Source organism: Chiloscyllium plagiosum, unplaced genomic scaffold (assembly GCF_037043375.1).
Source record: "Chiloscyllium plagiosum isolate Xiang-an unplaced genomic scaffold, Cpla_swu_hap1 HiC_scaffold_10, whole genome shotgun sequence".
NCBI classification, from domain to species: Eukaryota; Metazoa; Chordata; class Chondrichthyes; order Orectolobiformes; family Hemiscylliidae; genus Chiloscyllium; species Chiloscyllium plagiosum.
The window spans coordinates 43541115-43560691 of record NW_028270148.1 but is presented as its reverse complement, the minus strand read 5'-3'; the positions used below and the strand labels follow the sequence as shown (position 1 = coordinate 43560691).

General features: G+C 40.4%; 1 protein-coding gene and 1 long non-coding RNA gene across 3 annotated transcripts in view; one reads left to right on the top strand and one right to left on the bottom strand.

Annotated features, from left to right (window-relative positions):
- utp25 (UTP25 small subunit processor component) overlaps positions 1–11546 on the bottom strand; it is a 31740-nt gene extending 20194 nt beyond the window's left edge. Inside the window, exons 1-6 of one of the 2 annotated variants that reach the window (XM_043695730.2) lie at positions 11429–11546; positions 7877–7916; positions 6323–6575; positions 5794–6009; positions 5336–5421; positions 4237–4647 (exon numbers count right to left, since the gene is read on the bottom strand). In XM_043695730.2, coding sequence (XP_043551665.2) covers positions 4237–4647; positions 5336–5421; positions 5794–6009; positions 6323–6575; positions 7877–7916; positions 11429–11526 — 1104 coding nt within the window. In that variant the 5' untranslated portion in view covers positions 11527–11546. The remainder of the gene's footprint in view (positions 1–4236; positions 4648–5335; positions 5422–5793; positions 6010–6322; positions 6576–7876; positions 7917–11428) is intronic. The other variant, XM_087991302.1, reaches the window with a different exon arrangement.
- A 215-nt stretch (positions 11547–11761) lies between these two features.
- Positions 11762–17818, top strand: LOC122552792 (uncharacterized). Its single transcript, XR_015758429.1, has 3 exons — positions 11762–11796; positions 12339–12397; positions 14538–17818. It is a non-coding gene; the product is annotated as an uncharacterized LOC122552792 (long non-coding RNA).
- Positions 17819–19577: the final 1759 nt, after the last annotated feature.

Here is a 19577-nt window from a genome sequence, read left to right as displayed (position 1 = left end):
ATGCAACATGCCATTCTGATGTTTTTCTGACAGCTGCTGATTAGAAGGACTCCTATCACAATCAAATCACTTGGAACCTGATATACTCTTCATTACAGTACAGCCAATCATGGTGCCAGAAACCTGGTTGCCAGTGCTATATTCCCAAGAAGCAATCGCCCCACAGTATGCAAAACAGTATACTTGTTTGAGATGGGGGATAACCACAACAGGCTCCTGCACTACCTGTCTACCTCTCCTTCCTTTCCTAGCGGTAACCCATCTGTGTGACTAAAACTGCCAGTTTTTTCATTCTCCTAAAACGGTCATCCATTTCACCCCCTGCTTTTGCGAACTCCTCACTGCCTCAACTTGTGCTCCAATTGGATTTGCAACCAAACACACTTCCTGCAGACATAGCCGCGAGGAACACTGAAATGCTCTCGGATCTCCCATATCCAACTGAAAGAGCATATCACTGTACTAAAAGCATCCTCTGCCCCTTTAACAATCTACAGACCCAAAAAATACTTAAGAACAAAAATACACACTGCTCTAAAACTTAGCGTTAGCACAGTCTTACTGCTCTAGGATAACATCTTTTATATTAAAATTCAATCAAGTAAGACAAAAAAAAACTCACCCTACTCACTATTATAGATTTTCCAAAAAAAATTAAGATTATAAGTCTCAAAATCAAACTCTGATCAAAATCTAAAATCACCGCTGATCTCTTCCAGCTGCAGTATGCAATTCTGATATTAGGTCTCCTAAGGTCAGCTGTGAAACTGCACTTTGTTTTTTTTTGACTAATCTCCAGGAAACTTGTGCAATTTCATGGTTAGCGAGCTGTAAAAATGCACAGCTTAATGTTTGCTTGTTGATGTCTAGAGCAGAGTCTCTGACCTTGCCACATGGTCACTCTCCTAAGACTCTGACTCTTGCCCTCTCCCTTCTGTTCTCCTCTTCAAAGTATTGTTTCTCTGATTTTTGTTTTAAAGTTCCAAAAACAATGCAAAACTTATAAAAACTGTTCCAAGAAACCAAGTAAATCTGCTCCAACACTAGAAAAAGAAACATTTAAAAAACGTGGATTGATTTTCTCCTGTCCACCTCTTCTTTTGCCCTAATCAGTTTCTGAATAGCTGAGAAAAGTGATTAAGGAATACTAACATATGGATATTTATTTGGATCGAGAAAAGATTACAAAAAATGTTTTGTATATCAGTAATTTTCTTTTCACCTACTTTCTGAAAATTATGCAGAGTCTCGATCAGGAGAAAAAAATTGTAAGGTGATTTCAGGAAATCAAGGACTAATTTTCCCTTTAGACATTTCAAGTCAATTTAGAATAATGTGTAGTTTGTGGGAAACTTGCAGGAATGGCTTCCCTTGTCTAGATTACGCTGTCTTTCTAGTTGGTAATGGCTGTGGATTTGGAAGATGCCGTTAAGTGCATACTGTAGATGACTCTGCATTGATGGTGGAGAGAGTCAACATTGCATGTGTATTAGATTGGGTACCAATAAAGTGAGCTACTTTGTCCTGGATGATGTTGAGCTTCGAGTGTTGTTGGAACTCCAGCGAATTGCTAATGATTGAGAGAAGACTGATGGGATGGTAACTAGACAGGCTGGGTTTATCCAACTTGCTATGGACAGGAAATACCTGGACAAATTTCCATATTACTGGGTAGATGCCAATGTTACATCTGCATTGGAACAGCTCGACTAGGGCTATGGCTAGTTCTAGACTATAAATGTTCAATACTATAGAGGAACGTTGTGAAAATTTATAAGCTTTTCAGTATACATTGCCTTCAGGTATTTCTTAAATCATGTGGAGTGAATCTTACTTGTTGAAGACTGGTACTTGCAATGCTGGGGACCTCAGGTGGAGGCTGAGATGGATTACCCATCTGGCACTTCTGATGTTGCAGGGCTTAGATCTAATCCACTGGTTGGCAAACTAGTCTTGCACTGTATCTTCGCCAGGTTGGCACCTCATTTTTAGATGCACGGAGTGCTACTCCTGTACTCTTCAGTGAATCATTGCTACTGTGGCTTGGTGGTGTAGTGTAGGAATATGCAGGTCAAGGGGGACAACAAATTGCTGCTGACGGCTTACAGCATCTCAGGGATGTCTCGAGTTGTTATATCTATTAATAATCTATTCTATTCAGATGGTGGTTGTGCCACACATGATAGAGGACATCCTCGATGTGGAGGCAGGAGTTTGTGTCCATTTAGCTTGTTTGATGTTCACTCCTATCTGTTTTGTTATTAAAATATTGAAGTTCCACCCATAGTACATTCTTGGCCGCTGCCATCCTTGTGGTCCTTCAAGTGGTGATTAACATAGCTGACCAAACACTTCAGTGCTTTGACCCACATTATTCCATAACTCTTGACGCCATTGGTAATCAGAAATCTATCAAACTCTACCTTAAACATAGTCAAAAACTGAGCTTCCACGGTCCTCTTGGGTAGAAAATTCTCAAGTCTCAGAATGCAACTAAAATAATTTTTCCTTATTTCAGTCCTAAGTGGCACTCCCTTATTTTAAATTGCATTCTTCCATAAAGACTCCTTAACTAGGAAAGCATCTTATCTTTATTTACCCTGTCTATCCCTTTTAATATTAGGTTTCAATGAAATCACCTTTCATTCTTCGAAACAGTTAGCCCAATCTCTTTTGACAATACAGTCCCACTCCTTTGACAAGAAGTCTGGTGAACATTTGCTGCACTTCCCTTCCCAAGAAAACGAGACTAAAATTGCACGCATTACCCTAGCTGCAATGTAACCAGGCTTCTGCAGAAATGAAGCAAGTCTTCACTATCTGCTACTCAAATCACCCTACAATGAAAGCTAACATTTCCTTGGCCTAATAGTTTTCTGCAACCGACATGTAGCCTTCAGTGATTTATTGACAGGGACACCAGTCTCTTTGTACATCTACACTTAACAATTTCTTACCACTTAACAAGACACTCTGCACTTTCATTCCTCCTTTCAACTTACCATACCTTTTCTCCATATTATATTCCACCTGTCCTGTTCTTGTCCACTCATCAAACCTGTCCAAGACCTCCTAAAGTAACATTACAATTTCCTCCCAAACCAAAATCCTCCTTAGCTTTGATTTATTCACAAATTTGGAAATATTAAATTTGGTTCCCACATCCAAAACAGTGGTATATACTTTGAATGGCTGGTACTCGAGTAATAATCCCTGTGGTATCCTACAGCCTGTTAAAGTGAGAATAACCCATTTATTCCCATTCTTGTTTTCTGTCTGTTAACAAATCCTTAATCCATATCAGTACATGACTTTCCATCCCACGTGTTTCAATCTTGCTAACAATTCCCTGTAGGCAACCTTACCAATACCCTCTGAAAATTCAAGTTTATTTTATCTATTGTCTCCCCTTCAATTTTGCTAGGAATCTCCTCAAAATACTTCAAGTTTGTCCACGAGTCCTTATTCGCAAATCCATGCTATGTCCAATCATCATTATTATTCAAGTGTTCATTTATCCCCTCCTTTATAATAGTTTCTAGGGAAAATACTAGAATCTATGTAAGCTGACAAGTCTGTAGTTCTCTGTTTTCTCTCTTATTCCCTCCTTAAAAAGGTGGGGTCACATTTGCTAGCTTCCAATCTGCAGAAGCCATTCCAGTATCTACAACATTCTGGAAAATGATTATTAATGACATCTACAGCCCTTCCTTCAATATTCTGCATGTATACCATCAAGTCCCAGGAACTTATCAATTTTAATTTTAATTAATTTTTCCAGTACAACCTTAAGAGTAATTTCCTTTGACTTCTTATTCCCCTAGTAATTTTAATCTAATGCAATAGTTACCTTTATCATTGAGTTTTAGTTCTTTTCATAAATGCACTTTTGCTGAATATTTTTAATCATTTTACCACTAATTCTTCCTTCATAATTACGAGCTTTGAACACAGTCTCCTAGCATGCTAAACGTTTCTACATACATTTCCATTACTAATTGCAGTTAATGTAGGTCATTGGCCTCCAGATCAGAAAGGCAGCCTTGCTGTAAGTGCCACAGTTTCATATTATTAGTCACCTGTGACATTATACCATGAAAACTGGTTCACCAATTTCTCTCTTTAGAAATGTTTCAAATTACATACCAATGTTTTATCTATTGACAGAATTGTGTGAAAATGACCCCCATGTGGTGTTACTAGCACTTTTTGTACTCATATTAAGAAAATCATTACCTTAGGTCTTGTAAGTCCCTGATCCCTTAGGCCATCATCAATTTCTGCCTTTTGTTCTTGGTACTTTGCATTATTGCTCAGCACCTGTGAATTTGCTTTCAACACATGATTCATCACATGTAAACAATAGACACGGCGAATTTGCTCTCCATTTCCAATAGCAGTCCTTTCTGGATAATATATGTCTCTGTAATTATTCATTATTCGGAAGAGTCCTTGTTGAAGTGGCATGAAAAATTCTTGTTGATTCAGTTGATCCTCTGTTGAAAGGAATTGAGCATTGACCGTAGGCCATGTTGTTTCCAGGGGTTTATGGAGATGGAGATTTTTTGAACTGTCATCTGACAACTCTTTAATAAGAGAATATTTTGGTAAGCGACTGGACCATACTAACTGCCCAAGGGTAGTCCACTTGTAAAAAGACAAAAAAAAAGATATTGGCTTGGAAAAAGCCTTTTGAAATACTGTGCCTTTTAATTATCAAAACATAAAATTATTAAATGAGGATTTAGAATCAAATTTCTGTTCACCTACGAGCAAGAATTTAAATTCTTAAATAATTTTGTACAGAGCCTACTTAAAGCCTGCAATTCAAATTACATTAAAAAATGCTTAACCATCAAATACTGAAATAAACTTGCATTTTATATTTTGAAAAAACTACACGATCAGTGAACACTAGTAATTTATTTGTGCAAAACTAGTATTAAGCTTCTGTTAATGTCAAAGGATGTCAGAGTTTACATACTGTCTGTAATCCCAATTGCTCAGAACTAAGAATTTGACCAAATCTTCAAAACAATCTAAATATATTTTTGCAGCAAATAATGGGCACAGAATAGTAAGAGAGCACTACCAATAGCTACGGATGGGTTTTGCCAGTCAAGAGCTGGAGCATAATGGCCTCCTTAACATTAACTCTGCACAAGTGTAGTATTTATACTAACCTACTTTCCTCAATGAGAATATATCAAATGTCCTTAGCCAATTGACCCTTAAACACTAATGATAAATCATGCTCTAGAAAACTGAAATTCTGAAAACTAAAGCAATTCAACTTCATCAAAATTCAAAGGCTAAATAATTAGTTGACAATTACCTTGGACTGTGTTGTACTATGAACCTTTGTTATAGTTTTCACATCATCTTCCTCTAGCTCTGTGTCCATATGTTGCTTAAATGGGTCTGAATGAAAAAACAAAGTTGTGTTAAGCAAGCTTAGAGAATAACAATGTTCAATAACTAAACTTCCATATTTCAGGAAAGCCCCGAGGTTATTACACTGGAATTCAGCTAGTCCAAAGGCAGCTGGACTGTTCTATTGGTTTAAAGAAAAATTATGACTTTCTGAAAATGGAAACAAAAACTATAATTCATATTGAATACCTAAGCTACAATGTATGCATCGCAGTCATCTTATGTTTATTGACCTACTCAATTCACATTCATTAACTTTGTAGAATATAACTATCTCAATTAAAGTTTTCAAGTGGCAGACTATGGAACTCAACCAAGGGGGTGTATTGCAAATATAAATGGAAATCAGGAAATTCTTACCTTCAAAACTGTTTACATAAGCAACTTCTTCACTTTCACCTTGACTTTCATCTCCAATTAAATTACTTTCTAAACAGAATTTAGCTTCATTTTTCACATCAGTGAAATCAGTTTCGAGGTCATTGTCGTTTTCAATTTCATCACTGTGTGCCACCTCATTCTTGGCAAATTCTTCCCCTGTAGTAGAGCTTGTCGTTTCAGCTTTATTGAATGCATCTGTTAACAATGAGCAACAACCAAGATAGAAAATTGAAAAACAGTCATGATGATGACAGATTTTTCAATATCAGAATATAATTTTTTTAATGTATCTTGATCTAATAAATAAAAAATGGATTTGCTATTTCCGTAAGATTGTCCTTTCCCATCCAGTTATTTAATATGCAGCATATGACTGCAGAAGTCCAAGAAAGCAGCTCACCACTACCTTTCTAAGGGACGGGCAATAAATTCTGGCCCAGCCAGTGTAGCCCACATTCCACAACTAGTAGAAAAAAACCCCAAAAAATAGAAATAACTACGAAAATACCTCTTTCTTCTGGGTCATTTTTGTCACTAATTTCATTATCATCATACTCTTCCGCCTCCTCCTCCTCATCATCATCATCTTGAGTCGTCTCCTTCACCACTTCTTCAAATTCACTTTCACTGTCACTATCAGAATCAGAGTGCAGATCCTCTGCAACATTTTTTAAGGTGGAACACAGATGTTGGTAGGCAGTCATCCGTTCTATACCAGATTCTACATCGCTCCCTGAATCAGACTGCTCGGAGCTGTCGGCCTGAAATTGTTCGGATAAAAATAATTGTGAGAATGGTAAAGGGAAACAATAGTCTAAGTGGTATTATCACTTTACTGTTAATGCAGAGACCCAGGTGATGTTCTGGGACCCTGGTCTGAATTGCACCATGGCAGATGGTTGAATTTGAATTAAATTTTAACAAAAGCATTGCCCATTGTCAGACAAGACACATCTAGTTCACAAATGTTCTTTATGGAAGGAAACTGCCATCCTTGCAGGTCTGAACTACATGTGACTCTTGATCCACAGCAATGTGGTTGACTCTTAACTGCCCTCTCGACAATTAGGGATGTTCAATAAATGATGGTCTAGCCAGTAATGCCCTCACCCTGAGAATGAACAAAAAAAAGAATATCTGCAGTCACCATGATCTTCAAACACTTTAAAACAGAACTGCACTAACATCATGAGCCACTGTCTTAGACTGAAGCTAACTATTTACATTTTTGGCATCTTATTCAAAAATTCAGTGAGTTTCTGACTCTCATACTCTCCATCGTAAAGATGTTTTCGGCCAGTTACCTTAGCCCAACTGCCGGCAAAACCTTGACATCATTCTCACCTCCAAACTCCACTATTTCAATTTCCTCCGCAATGCATACATCTTTTACCCATCTAAAAAGTCTATTGGCTATAGATCCTGTTCCACACTAACTCCTCCTTACCTATTATCATCCCTATCTTTGCAAGCATACAATGATTCCAATTGTCTCACCATCTCAATTTTCATTCCAGTGTTCAATTCCCAGATGGTTTTACACTTTCTTAGCACTGAGTGCCTCCGATCCTAAACTTTTCCCCATAATGTCTGCTTCCGGCATTTCTGGACATTCTCCCACTCTCTTCACTCTACTGACACTAGTTGTTTCTTTAACTATCAGTGTTCCCATGCTCTGGAATTCTTTCACATACCCTCCACCTCCTTTGAGTGCACTCTGATCATTTGTGGTAACCTGGTCTGACACCAGTTGTCTTTGTCTTGGTGTACTGTTTACTTAAATTATTTCTGTGAAAATGTCTTAGTTTTTTCTAGCCTTAAATGTAATAAACCATTAAAATAAATATCAGTGCTTTACACCATTGTTTTAACAAACAGTCACACCAAACAACTTGCACTCTCAGTATATCAAAGATTGTGTGCTTTATCCAGACATTTCTAGAGATGTTCATTTCTAGCTGTTCAATATTTAATTAATTTTAACTTGCACATGAAGCGTTCTGTCTTTCAGAGTTACTCCAGATACTACAAAGAATCCACAAATATAGTATTCAAAACTCACCAGATCAACAATCTGAGCTGGCGCTGCTTTTTCCAAAATCCTGCAAAACAATATCTAAACGTTACACAGAATTGCAAGATAGCTTAATGAAAAATAAAGACTTGGCAGATGAAATGAATAGGTATTTTGCAATTTTCCTTATAATGGATACAAGTAACATCCTAGAAGCAACTATAAATCAAGAAATAAAAGGGAGTGAGAAACTCAGGAAAATTACAATCACCTCAAAAGTACTACTGAGTAAATTGTTGGAACTGGAAACTGACAAACATCTTTATGCTAGGCTCTTAAAAGAACTCCCAAGTGAGATAGGCAATATGTTGATTTTAAATTTTCTTTCAAAACAACCTTGAATTGTGGCAGGTTGGAAAATTGCAAATGTATCTCCTTTAGTCAACAAGAGAAGTCAACAAGCAAAAAACTACAGGCCAATTGGTTTAACATCTGCCATAGGGAAAATGTTAGAATTTTTGTTAAAAGGCATGCTAAAAGGGCACTCTCATAATTTCAAGATATTAATTTTCAATCTAAATATTGCAGTTCTTTGAAGAAGAATTGTGTGTTGCAGATAAAGGAGATCTTGGCAGATTTACTGCATTAGCAAATTTTGAGAAGATTTTAGCTCAGGTTAAGGTTCTGGATGTAGGTTTGCTCGCTGAGCTGCAAGGTTCATTTTCAGACCGTACAAGGTAACATCTTCAGTGAGCCTCCAGACGAAGCATTGCTGGTGCTTGTTTGGGTTTGTTGCTGAGAAATTGGCCGATGATATTCATTGGGTATCCGTTCTTTTTGGATACACTGTATAGGCGATTTTCCTCCGCTCTGCGTAGTGCCTCTGTGCTAGTGTGAGTTGGCTCGTTGAAATAATGTTCTGATGCAGCTTCATTTGTGGATGTTGCAATGATTGCTTCTGTACTTCAATATTTGGTCCGGATCTGAGCTACAGGGAGAGGCTGAACAGGCTGGGGCTGTTTTCCCTGGAGCATCAGAGGCTGAGGGGTGACTTTATAGAGGTTTTCAAAATTATGAGGGGCATGGATAGGATAAATAGACAAAGTCTTTTCCCTGGGGTCAGGGAGTCCAGAACTAGAGGGCATAGGTTTAGGGTGAGAGGGGAAAGATATAAAAGAGACTTAAGGGGCAACTTTTTCACGCAGAGGGTGGTACGTGTATGGAATGAGCTGCCAGAGGATGTGGTGGATGCTGGTACAATTGCAGCATTTAAGAGGCATTTGGATGGGTATATGAATAGGAAGGGTAAGGAGGGATCTGGGCCAGGTGCTGGCATGTGGGACTAGATTGGGTTGGGATATCTGGTCGGCATGGACGGATTGGACCGAAGGGTCTGTTTCCATGCTGTACATCTCTATGACTCTATGTGTTGTTTTCCTGTAGACGCTAGCTTGAAGTTCCCGATTTTTCAGCAACAAACCCAAACAAGCTGACAAAACAGGTCCAGAAACCCTAGCCACTCTCCCCCACATCAAAGACATCTTGGAAATGACTGAAGACTACTCAGACCCCTTAGCATCATGGTAGCCCACAAACTCATCCTACGACAGGTCAAACAGAGACAAGTACGAGAATTCCTAGAAGCATGGCATTCCGACCGGCACTCTATCAACAAACACATTGACTTGGACCCCATTTACCACCCTCTTTTGGGTGGGGGGGAACACATCACCATAGGAAATTACATCACCAAACCAAGGAAACTCAAACATATAAATAGAAAGCAGGAAACAACAGCATTGCCTCGTCCAGAGGCTCACGGAAGATGTTACCTAGTATGGTGACGAAACGTCTGAAAATGAACCTTCCAGCACAGCTCATCCAGATTTACGCATTTTGATTTTTAGAACACATTTCAGAAGTTGTCAAATCATGTGTCATTGTTGAAAATAAAAGCTCATGGTATATCGTGTAGTATATTGGCATGGACAGATTAGTGGATTAGAAGCAGACAGTAGGCATTGATTGATCTTATTCAGGTTGATGAGATGTAATAGTGTGTCACAGGAATGAGTACTGGAACTTCAATTGCTTACAATTTTCATTGCTTCACAATTTGACCTATTTGAAGGAATGGAAGACAAGGTTGCCAAATTTGTTGGTGACACAATGATAGATATAAAAGTAAGATGTGAAGCGGATGCAAGGAGACTACAGGTATTGATAGTTATGCAAGGGACAAAGAATTTCAGAACAAACAATAACACCATATGATATCAGAGCAGAAGCAGACAATTCGGGCCATCAAGTCTGCTTCACCATCCAATGAGACTATGACGAAGTTGATAACCCTCAACTCCACTTTTCTGCAATTTCCCTATCCAATCCTCAATTCCTCCACCAATTAGAAATCCATCTCAGCCTTGAACATACTTAACATCACAGCTGGTTCGTGAAAAAATGTGACTTGATGGGGAAAATAGACAAAGTCCTTTCCCTGGGGTGGGGGAGTCCAGAACTAGAGTGCATAGGTTTAGGGTGATAGGGGCAAACTTTAAAAAGGGATCGAAGGGACACCTTTTTCATGCAAAGCGTGATATGTGTATGGAATGAGCTGCCAGAGGAAGTGGTGGAGGCTGGTACAATTACAACATTTAAAAGGCATCTGGGTGGGTACATGAAGAGGAAGGGTTTAGAGGGATATGGGCCACGTGCTGGCAAACAGAACTAGATTAGGTTGAGATATCTGGTTGGCATAGACAAGTTTGACCTAAGGATCTGTTTCTGTGCTATATGTCTCTTTGGCTCAACAGCGCAGGTTCAATTCTCACACCAGCTGAGGTTACTATGAAGGTCCCACTTTCTCAACCTTGCCTGAGGCGTGGTGACCCTCAGGTTTCATGGCTCTCTGAAACAGTAGTGATTTTACTCTTACATCCTTCTGTGGTAAAGAATTATGAAGATTCACTAGCCTCCGAAAGGCAAAAGCCTCTTGCCAACAGATTTAAAACAGATGAAGAGGGAATTACTTCTCCCAAAGGATCAAGAATCCGTGGAATTAATGGACACCAAGACACTGAATAAATGTAAAGGACGTGATAGTACAGCTTCTGAATTAGTAACAGGTAAAGAGTTATGGGGAACAGGCAGGAAAATGCAGTTGAGGCCGAGTTGAGATCAACCATGATTTAAATAATGGAACAGGCTTGAGGGGCTGAATTGTTTGATCCTACGCTTTTTTTGTGTTGAACTCATGTTCTTAGATATGTGATCCCACATTGAGACTGTACCCTCCGGTCCTAGACTCGCCCATACCCACCCTGTCAAGTCCCCTAAGAATCAATAAGGTTACCTCTCATTCTTTCAAACTCTGATGAGTACAGGCCAAACCCACACAACCACTCATAAGAGAGCTCCTCCATATTCAGGATTAGGCTCATGAACCTTCTCTGCACTATCTCCAATGTCAGTACTGTATATCTTTCCTTCGATAAGTTCACATTATTCCAACATCACACTTCAGGAAGACAGGAGACTGAAACATCGGTGCAAGAGTGAAAGCGGAAGTCAACAATGTGATTTTAAAGCAGGTAGACTCACTCATCATGAAAGGGGTGTTGCTCCCCGAATTCCCGCAGATGATTTTTCTGTTTCTTGGTCAAATTACTCCCCAGGTGTTGTCTCTTTCTTTTTCCCATTTCCACCCGCAGCACGCGATGCTGACTGGCTCAACCCACATGCGCCTGCTGCTAGCTGATTGGACATTTTCCCAAGCCCAGCCCGGTTCCACATCCCAACACGGACTCTCACTATTGGCTCAGCCGTCCTCCCTGAAACCTAACCCTGCCCAATCGAGTTACAGGGCGGTTTGACGGACACAGGCACCGTGCAATAAATGCTTCAGCTGAAGGGGAGGGCGGCAATGAATCGTGACTAAAATGCCAACGAGAGAGGAGTTCTGTGTTCAGGTTTGTTTGAACGACGGCGCAGTTTGCTATTTTGCTTTCAGTTTGCGTCACTGGGGTTTTTTTGGGAAACTAAAATCCATTTTTAAGCTGCGTGTGGTTTGACTGAGAGGGAACTTTAATAAAAAATATAGAGCGCACTGTTTGCCTTTAATCTCTCCCACACAATGGAGGCAAGTATGTGTCAGAGGGTTCCTTCCTTTATGTCGCTGTCTGAGCGGTGTGGGGGGGCGACAGCCACGACCGAAACCCGAACTCAATCGGGAGCCGGGATCTCCCTGACTGACCTTCCCCCTCGGTCTTGAAGGAGACAAACCTTTCACTCTTTTCAGTGTGGAAGAGTACTGATTAGGTCTTGTTGTTATCCGTTAGAAATGTGGAACATTACCCATTTGAAAGAGTATTCCTTTTCGCTCGTGCCTTTAGGTAGAGAGAGGGGAATGGGGTTTCCGTGCTTTAACAAACTCGTTTTATTCCATTCAGTTGCCTTTTATCACGACAGTAGTTATGAGGTATGTTCTCCCTCTTTTTTTCCCTCACTCCAGGTTGACTTCATCCTGACTCCTTGCTGCCACTGTATTCCACAGTTTATCACGAATTCCTGGTATAATCTGCAGTCTGATGTGTATATGAAACTATCTTTTCAACTCTAAAATATAAACAGATTGTTGTCAATAACCTAAAGCTGGATATTCAAGATTACTGTGTATGACCCTGAATTTGGTTATTTCCTTTGGTCGACCCTGACGATAGTTTCTCCCGTGTTAATGGAGGACGTGTGCAGAAGGAGCTCTGTAAAGTTTCACTTTTAAAGTCAATTTACTTGTTCTGTAAACCTTTAGAATAATTTCCGTGCACTTCTACAGTGCTCACGGCTCTTCTGTTGAGTGGGGAGAAAGTTTGGTATTGTGGCTTTTGAGCTCCACTTCCAACTGTAGTCCATTACTTTGGCCATCTACCTGTCATTATTAATGGTAGTTTGCTATTGTGAAAGCCACTCTTCAAACTAACCATTCTTAACTCGCTCACCCATTTGTAATCTTTCTATTTTAAGGACTTCAGATATGCCTCTCTTCTATGCTGTATTGTATACTGTGAATCCTGACAGTCCAATTTACTTTTGCAGGTTTAAAGACTGCAGTTAATTAAATCATTAATATTTACAATGATTTTTCTTTGGGTTAACAAAATATTAGTTACATTATGCCATTCTTTTCTGTTGAAAGAATTTGCAAGTAACACCTACAAAGATCTGACAGCCAGTTAGAAACTAATTGTAATTCTGGATGTAAGTTTGCTTGCTGAGCTGGAAGGTTCACTTTCAGAAATTTGGTTATCAACAACCTGGCCAAGGAAACACTGTAGAACCAAAGCAAGGACTGTATCATCAAGCAAGTGCACCTACTTCACCTTCAACAACAAAACCTACAGCCATCTCAACAGAACACCCATGGGATCTCTATCAGGGTTCGTAGCAGAGGCAGTAATGCAGGGACTCTAACAAACAGCTCTGCCAATGATCCAACCCAAACTTTGGGTCTGCTATGTGGATGACACTCTTTTTTTTCATCATGAAATGAAACAAATTAGAGGAAACCTTTAAGACCATCAATAATACCCTTACTGGCATAAAATTCACTAAAGAGCAGGAAAAGTAGAACAAACTACCATTCCTCTATGTTGCAGTAGAGTGAACAGCCAATGGGAGCTCCAAATCAGTGTCTACAGGAAAACAACACATGGACCACATAGAAGTACAGCAGCAATCATCCCAAAATCCACAAATTAAGCTGTATTAGCTCATTTCAATGAGCCACCACACACTGCAGCACAGAACTATGCAGAGCAGAGGAAAATCGTCTATACAGTGTATTCAAAAAGAACAGGTACCCAATGAACACAATCGGCTGACTCTGAGCAACAAACTCAAACAAGCAGCCAAAACATGAGCAGAAACCTTAGCCACTCTCCCTACATCAAAGACATCTCTGAAATGACTGCCAGACTACTATGACCCATTGGCATCATGGTAGCCCACCAGCACACTAAAACAGCAGCTAATGAACTTGAAAGACCCTATACAGACCAGCAAAGCTAATATCCTTACAAAATACCTTGCAAGAACTGTAACACTACATTGAACAAACAGGCAGAAAACTAGCCACCAGGATACACTAACATCAACTAGCTACAAAATGACATGACCCACTCTCTCTAATATCCTTACATATAGATGAGGAAGGACATCACTTTGACTGGGACAACAAAGCCATCCTAGAACAAACCAAACAGATGATCATGAGAATTGAGTTCTGGTTGGAATGCTATGCTTCATCAAAACTCATCTACTACCCCCTGAGAAAAGGAACCAGAACTGATTTCACAGGAAATGACATCACCAACCCAAACATATAAATAGAAAGCTGGAATTTTCAACATTGCTTTGCCTGAGGCCGACTGAAGATGTTACCTAGTAAGGTAATGAAATGTCTGGAAATGAACCTTCCAGCTCAGCAAGCAAACCTACATCCAAACCCTGAGCTACAAATCTTCTCAATCTTTAATGCATGTTGTGCCTGCCACACTAACACTCTTATACCCAGCAAAGAAACTGCAAGTTGACTAAAATCTAGTTAATTATTTAACAATATAATAAAATACTCTAAAAACTAACAATTTACACTATAAATCTTAATCCATTATCTTGTGCTTTAACGTAACTCTGATCATTTCCATCACACTAGATCTTGGCCTTGATCCAAGTGGCGATGATCATCTGGTCTTCTGTGGTTGGTCTTGAGTTACTGCTGAGGATGGTGTTGCAGCGATTCTTACACTTAGGTGTCTTTGTGCCCTTTTTGGGAGGATCTTCCAATAAATTACTCGGGGCTCATCAGACTGATCGATCAGACCCAACCAGACGTTGACATGTTGATGGCAGAGTCGTCCTTGAGCTTCCATTCCTGGAGATGTGTGCATGTAGGTCAGACAGCCCTTTCCAAATCAGGGTGTGAGGTGCCCCCTGTGTCTCATAAACAACTTGATGCTTCTGATTTAATTCTATTCAATTCTAATTCAAATGTACATTGTATTGTCAGCAGCAGCTGGGTCAGTTGCACTTTTTTTTTCTATAGCTGCAGCCTGTCTGGATTCTGCAGCATGTTTATTCCAGAGTCTTTTGAGCACAGTCGCTTTTGGTCAAGGCCTGTCTCAGTTGAAATTATGTTGCACCTACAATATTGCATAAATCAAGAGAATTTGAACATTGTTTATCCTGTGGGCAGGCAACTATCATTTAAAAAAAAAATGTCACTTACTATATCTGCAAATTCAATAGTACATAGGTTAGGCATTGGCTGTATTATTTTTAATCCAGAAACTCCGAACTTCTGGGGACCTGAGTTCAAATCCTGCCACAGCAGATGGTGGAATTTGAATTCTATTTAAAAATCTGAAATTAAGAATCTACTGATCACCATGAAACTATTGTTTGTTGGAAAAATGCAACGGTTCACTAATAGCCTTCAGGGAAGGAAATCTACCATCCTCACCTGGTCAGGCCTATATGTAATTTGAATCAGCAATGTGGTGGACTCTCAATTGCCCTCTAAAATGGCCTAGCAAGCCATTCAGTTGTACCAACTGCTATAAAGTCTGAGGTGAAACTGGATGCATAACCTAGCACTGACCTAGGCACCTGAAAAGACTACAGCAGAAACAGCCCTGTTGACCTTGCAAAGCCCATCTCTCTTCTTTTGGGTGTTAGTGCCAAAATTGGGAGAACTGTCTCTCAGACTAGCTAAGTAGCAGGCTGACAGTTCCACTCATGGAATCATATCTTACCAACTGTCCTGTCTCTCCAGTAGGACAGACCCAGTAGAAGTGACAGCAGTGGTGTTCAGTTGGGAGGGAGTTGCTTTGGGCTTCCTCAACATTAACTTCAGACCCCATGAGGTCTCATGGGCAACAAAACCTCTTGCTGATTACCATGTACTGTCCTGTATCAGCTGATGAATCGGTATTTCTCAATGTTGAACAACACTTTAGAGGAAGCACTGAGGATAGCAAAGGCACAAAATGCCCCCGGGTGGGGGATTTCAATGTCTACTAATGGTGGCTCAGCAGCAGTACTACTGTGAGCAGGTCAGGTCCGAAAGGACACCGTTCCTAGACTGGGTCTGTGGCAGGTGGCGAGGAACAATGTACTTGACATCATCCTTCTCAATCTGCCAGCGGCAGATGCACTTGTCCATGACAGGATCAGTAAGTGACCATCACACAGTCCTTGTGGACACTAAGTCCTGCTTCACATTGAGAATAATGTCCATTGTGTTGTGTGGCACTATTACTGCACTAAATGGGACAGACTATGAAAAGATCTAGCAGCTCAAGACTGGGCATCCATAAGGCATTGAGGGCCATCAACAGCAGCAGAACAATCTGTAACTGCATGACCTGGCATATTCTCAACTCAACCATGATCATCAAACCAGGCAATCAATCCTGGTCCCTTTGAATGTGCAGCAATACATGCCAAGAGCAGCACTGGGCATACCTGAAGATGAGGTGTCAACCTGGTGAAGCCATCAAACAGGACTACATGTATGCCAAACAGCATAAGCAGCAACTGATGGACAAACCGAAGCGATCCCACAATCGAAAGATCAGATCTAAGCTCTGCAATCCTGCCACATCCAGTTGTGAATGGTGGTGGATAATTAAATAATTCACTGGGGACTCAGCAAGATGGTGGTGATTCTGTAAAACTGCTGTGGACAGTTCTGCCTAACAGCCAAGGCATACTGGGTTTTTTTTTTTGCCATCCCCACTTCGTGAAATATAGGAGGCAACTAAGCAACTTCAGAGTGGGAAAGCACCTGGCCCTAAAGGTCTCCTGGGTGTGGTTTATAGGGATTCCGTCAGGGCCAATTTTGGAGATGTACAGTCACTCCTTATATGCATTAATGCCTACCACCATTTTTGAGAGAAACTAATAGTTTAATTCTTAAGAAGGGGAAGGTTCCTAAGGATTGTGCCTCATACAGGTCCATCTCTACTCAATTCACATGTCAAGATTCTGACCAAGATCCTGGCACTAAGATTGGAAAAGGTGTTGCCCCATATTGTTGAAGAGGACTAGACAGGCTTTAAGGGGTCGTAGGTCCCCAATATTAGGTCCAAGTTTGTCCGTAATGATAGATTCAGGGGTTGGTGATTTCCTTAGATGCAGAGAAAACACTTGACTGTGTGGAATGGCCATATCACTTTTTTTAATATGGCCTTTAACAGGTTGGGTGGGGTCTTTGCGAAATGGGTGGAGGTTTCATATCACCACCCTCTGTCCGCAGTTGTCATCAACTGGGTGAAGTCTGCTGAAGGCAAAGAAAGCTGGTCTTTTTCAATTGGTAAACAACTTTTGGATAAAAGACTGAAAAGTTACAGGTACGTTTAGAACGTTTTTTAAATTAGACGTGTTTACTAAGCAGATTCATTGTTGTAGGGGCTATATTTAGTTTTTTTACATTAAGTTGACTTTGTTTAGAGGGGAACCTCGATCCAAACAAGACAGACAGGCAGGCATTATTTTGTTTGGATAATCTATTTTATTCAGTTAATTGACGAAATGCCTTTCCTCTGGGGCTCGGACTTTTTAAAGTAAAGCATCAACATTTGAAGATTGAGAAGTCCATATTGGAGCAATCAGCAGCTATGTGAACCAAGTAGCACTCCTTCACTTCAGTACGTATGTATTGTGCAAGCAGGTTACTGGTGATTGTGGAATCTACCATAAATTGTCTTATTTGGAAGGATAAAGTAAATAGGACAGTTTTGTGGTTTATTCTTGCTTTGTGTGTATTTGGTTGGAATAAGTATATTATCTGACATTTATTGAAGAGATGGTGTAAATTCCTTTTTTTTTAAAGGAATAAATAACTTGTTTCTTCACAGATCTGTGAAGAATTGCACTGTTTTAAGTTGTGAAAGGGAGCCAGATAGTAACATTGGAGAAAGTGAGGACTGCAGATGCTGGAGATCAGAGCTGAAAAATGTGTTGCTGGAAAAGCACAGCAGGTCAGGCAGCATCCAAGGAGCAGAAGAATCGATGTTGCGGGCATAAGCTTCAGATTCCTGAAGAAGGCTTATGCCCGAAACGTCGATTCTCCTGCTCCTTACATGCTGCCTGACCTGCTGCGCTTTTCTAGCAACACATTTTTCAGATAGTAACATTTCCTTGCATCAGTCTTTATTGATATGGGTACCCCTGGCTATTACAAACAAGTTTTTATAAATAAAATTGAAGTTATCTTTTTTTTGAATGAGCAAATGTTTATGATGGTTCTAAATGAAGTAGTCATGTCTCTGATCTGAGTATTTTCGATGGTGAGAATTTGGCAGGAACACAGGATCTGTGAAGATATTGCTTGGACTTACAAGACAAAGATAAAGTGGTCTTCTGTTTACCACACTGCTTACAGCTCATTATCATACTTCCTTGCATATAATCAGAAGTAAAATAGGTTTTTACTGCACTGTCTTCAACTTTCACCCCATCCAAAGATAAACCACATGGCAAAACACTTAGTTGTGGAGGGCTAGAAAGGTTCCACATTAGTACAGATACAAGTTGCGCCAACAATATTAGTAACCCCAGAAAGATCAATTCTGACAGTTTTCCAATAGTGCATACCATAAATAAAGATGAGACACATGAACTTTATGAATGTTGTGGTTCTGTTCGCCGAGCTGGAAGATTTTGTTGCAAACGTTTCGTCCCCTGGCTAGGCGACATCATCAGTGCTTGGGAGCCTCCTGCGAAGCGCTTCTTTGATGTTTCCTCCGGTGTTTATAGTGGTCTGTCCTTGCCGCTTCCGGTTGTCAGTTTCAGCTGTCCGCTGTAGTGGTTGGTATATTGGGTCCAGGTCGATGTGTTTGTTGATGGAGTTTGTGGATGAATGCCATGCCTCTAGGAATTCCCTGGCTGTTCTCTGTCTGGCTTGCCCTATGATAGTAGTGTTGTCCCAGTCGAATTCATGTTGCTTGTTGTCTGCGTGTGTGGCTACTAAGGATAGCTGGTTGTGTCGTTTCGTGGCTAGTTGATGTTCATGTATGCGGATTGTTAGCTGTCTTCCTGTTTGTCCGATATGGTGTTTAGTGCAGTCCTTGCATGGTATTTTGTACACTACATTCGTCTTGCTCATGTTGGGTATCGGGTCCTTCGTTCTGGTGAGTTGTTGTCTGAGCGTGGCTGTTGGTTTGTGTGCCGTTATGAGTCCTAGGGGTCACAGTAGTCTGGCAGTCAGTTCCGAGATGCTCCTGATGTATGGTAGTGTGGCTAGTCCTAAGAGATGCCTAAGAGAAAGACCATGGAACGAGGACATAACACAACCAAAAGGACTAGCCACACTACCATACATCAGGAGCATCTCGGAACTGACTGCCAGACTACTGCGACCCCTAGGACTCATAACGGCACACAAACCAACAGCCACGCTCAGACAACAACTCACCAGAATGAAGGACCCGATACCCAACATGAGCAAGACGAATGTAGTGTACAAAATACCATGCAAGGACTGCACTAAACACTATATAGGACAAACAGGAAGACAGCTAACAATCCGCATACATGAACATCAACCAGCCACGAAACGACACGACCAGCTATCCTTAGTAGCCACACACGCAGACAACAAGCAACATGAATTCGACTGGGACAACACTACTATCATAGGGCAAGCCAGACAGAACAGCCAGGGAATTCCTAGAGGCATGGCATTCATCCA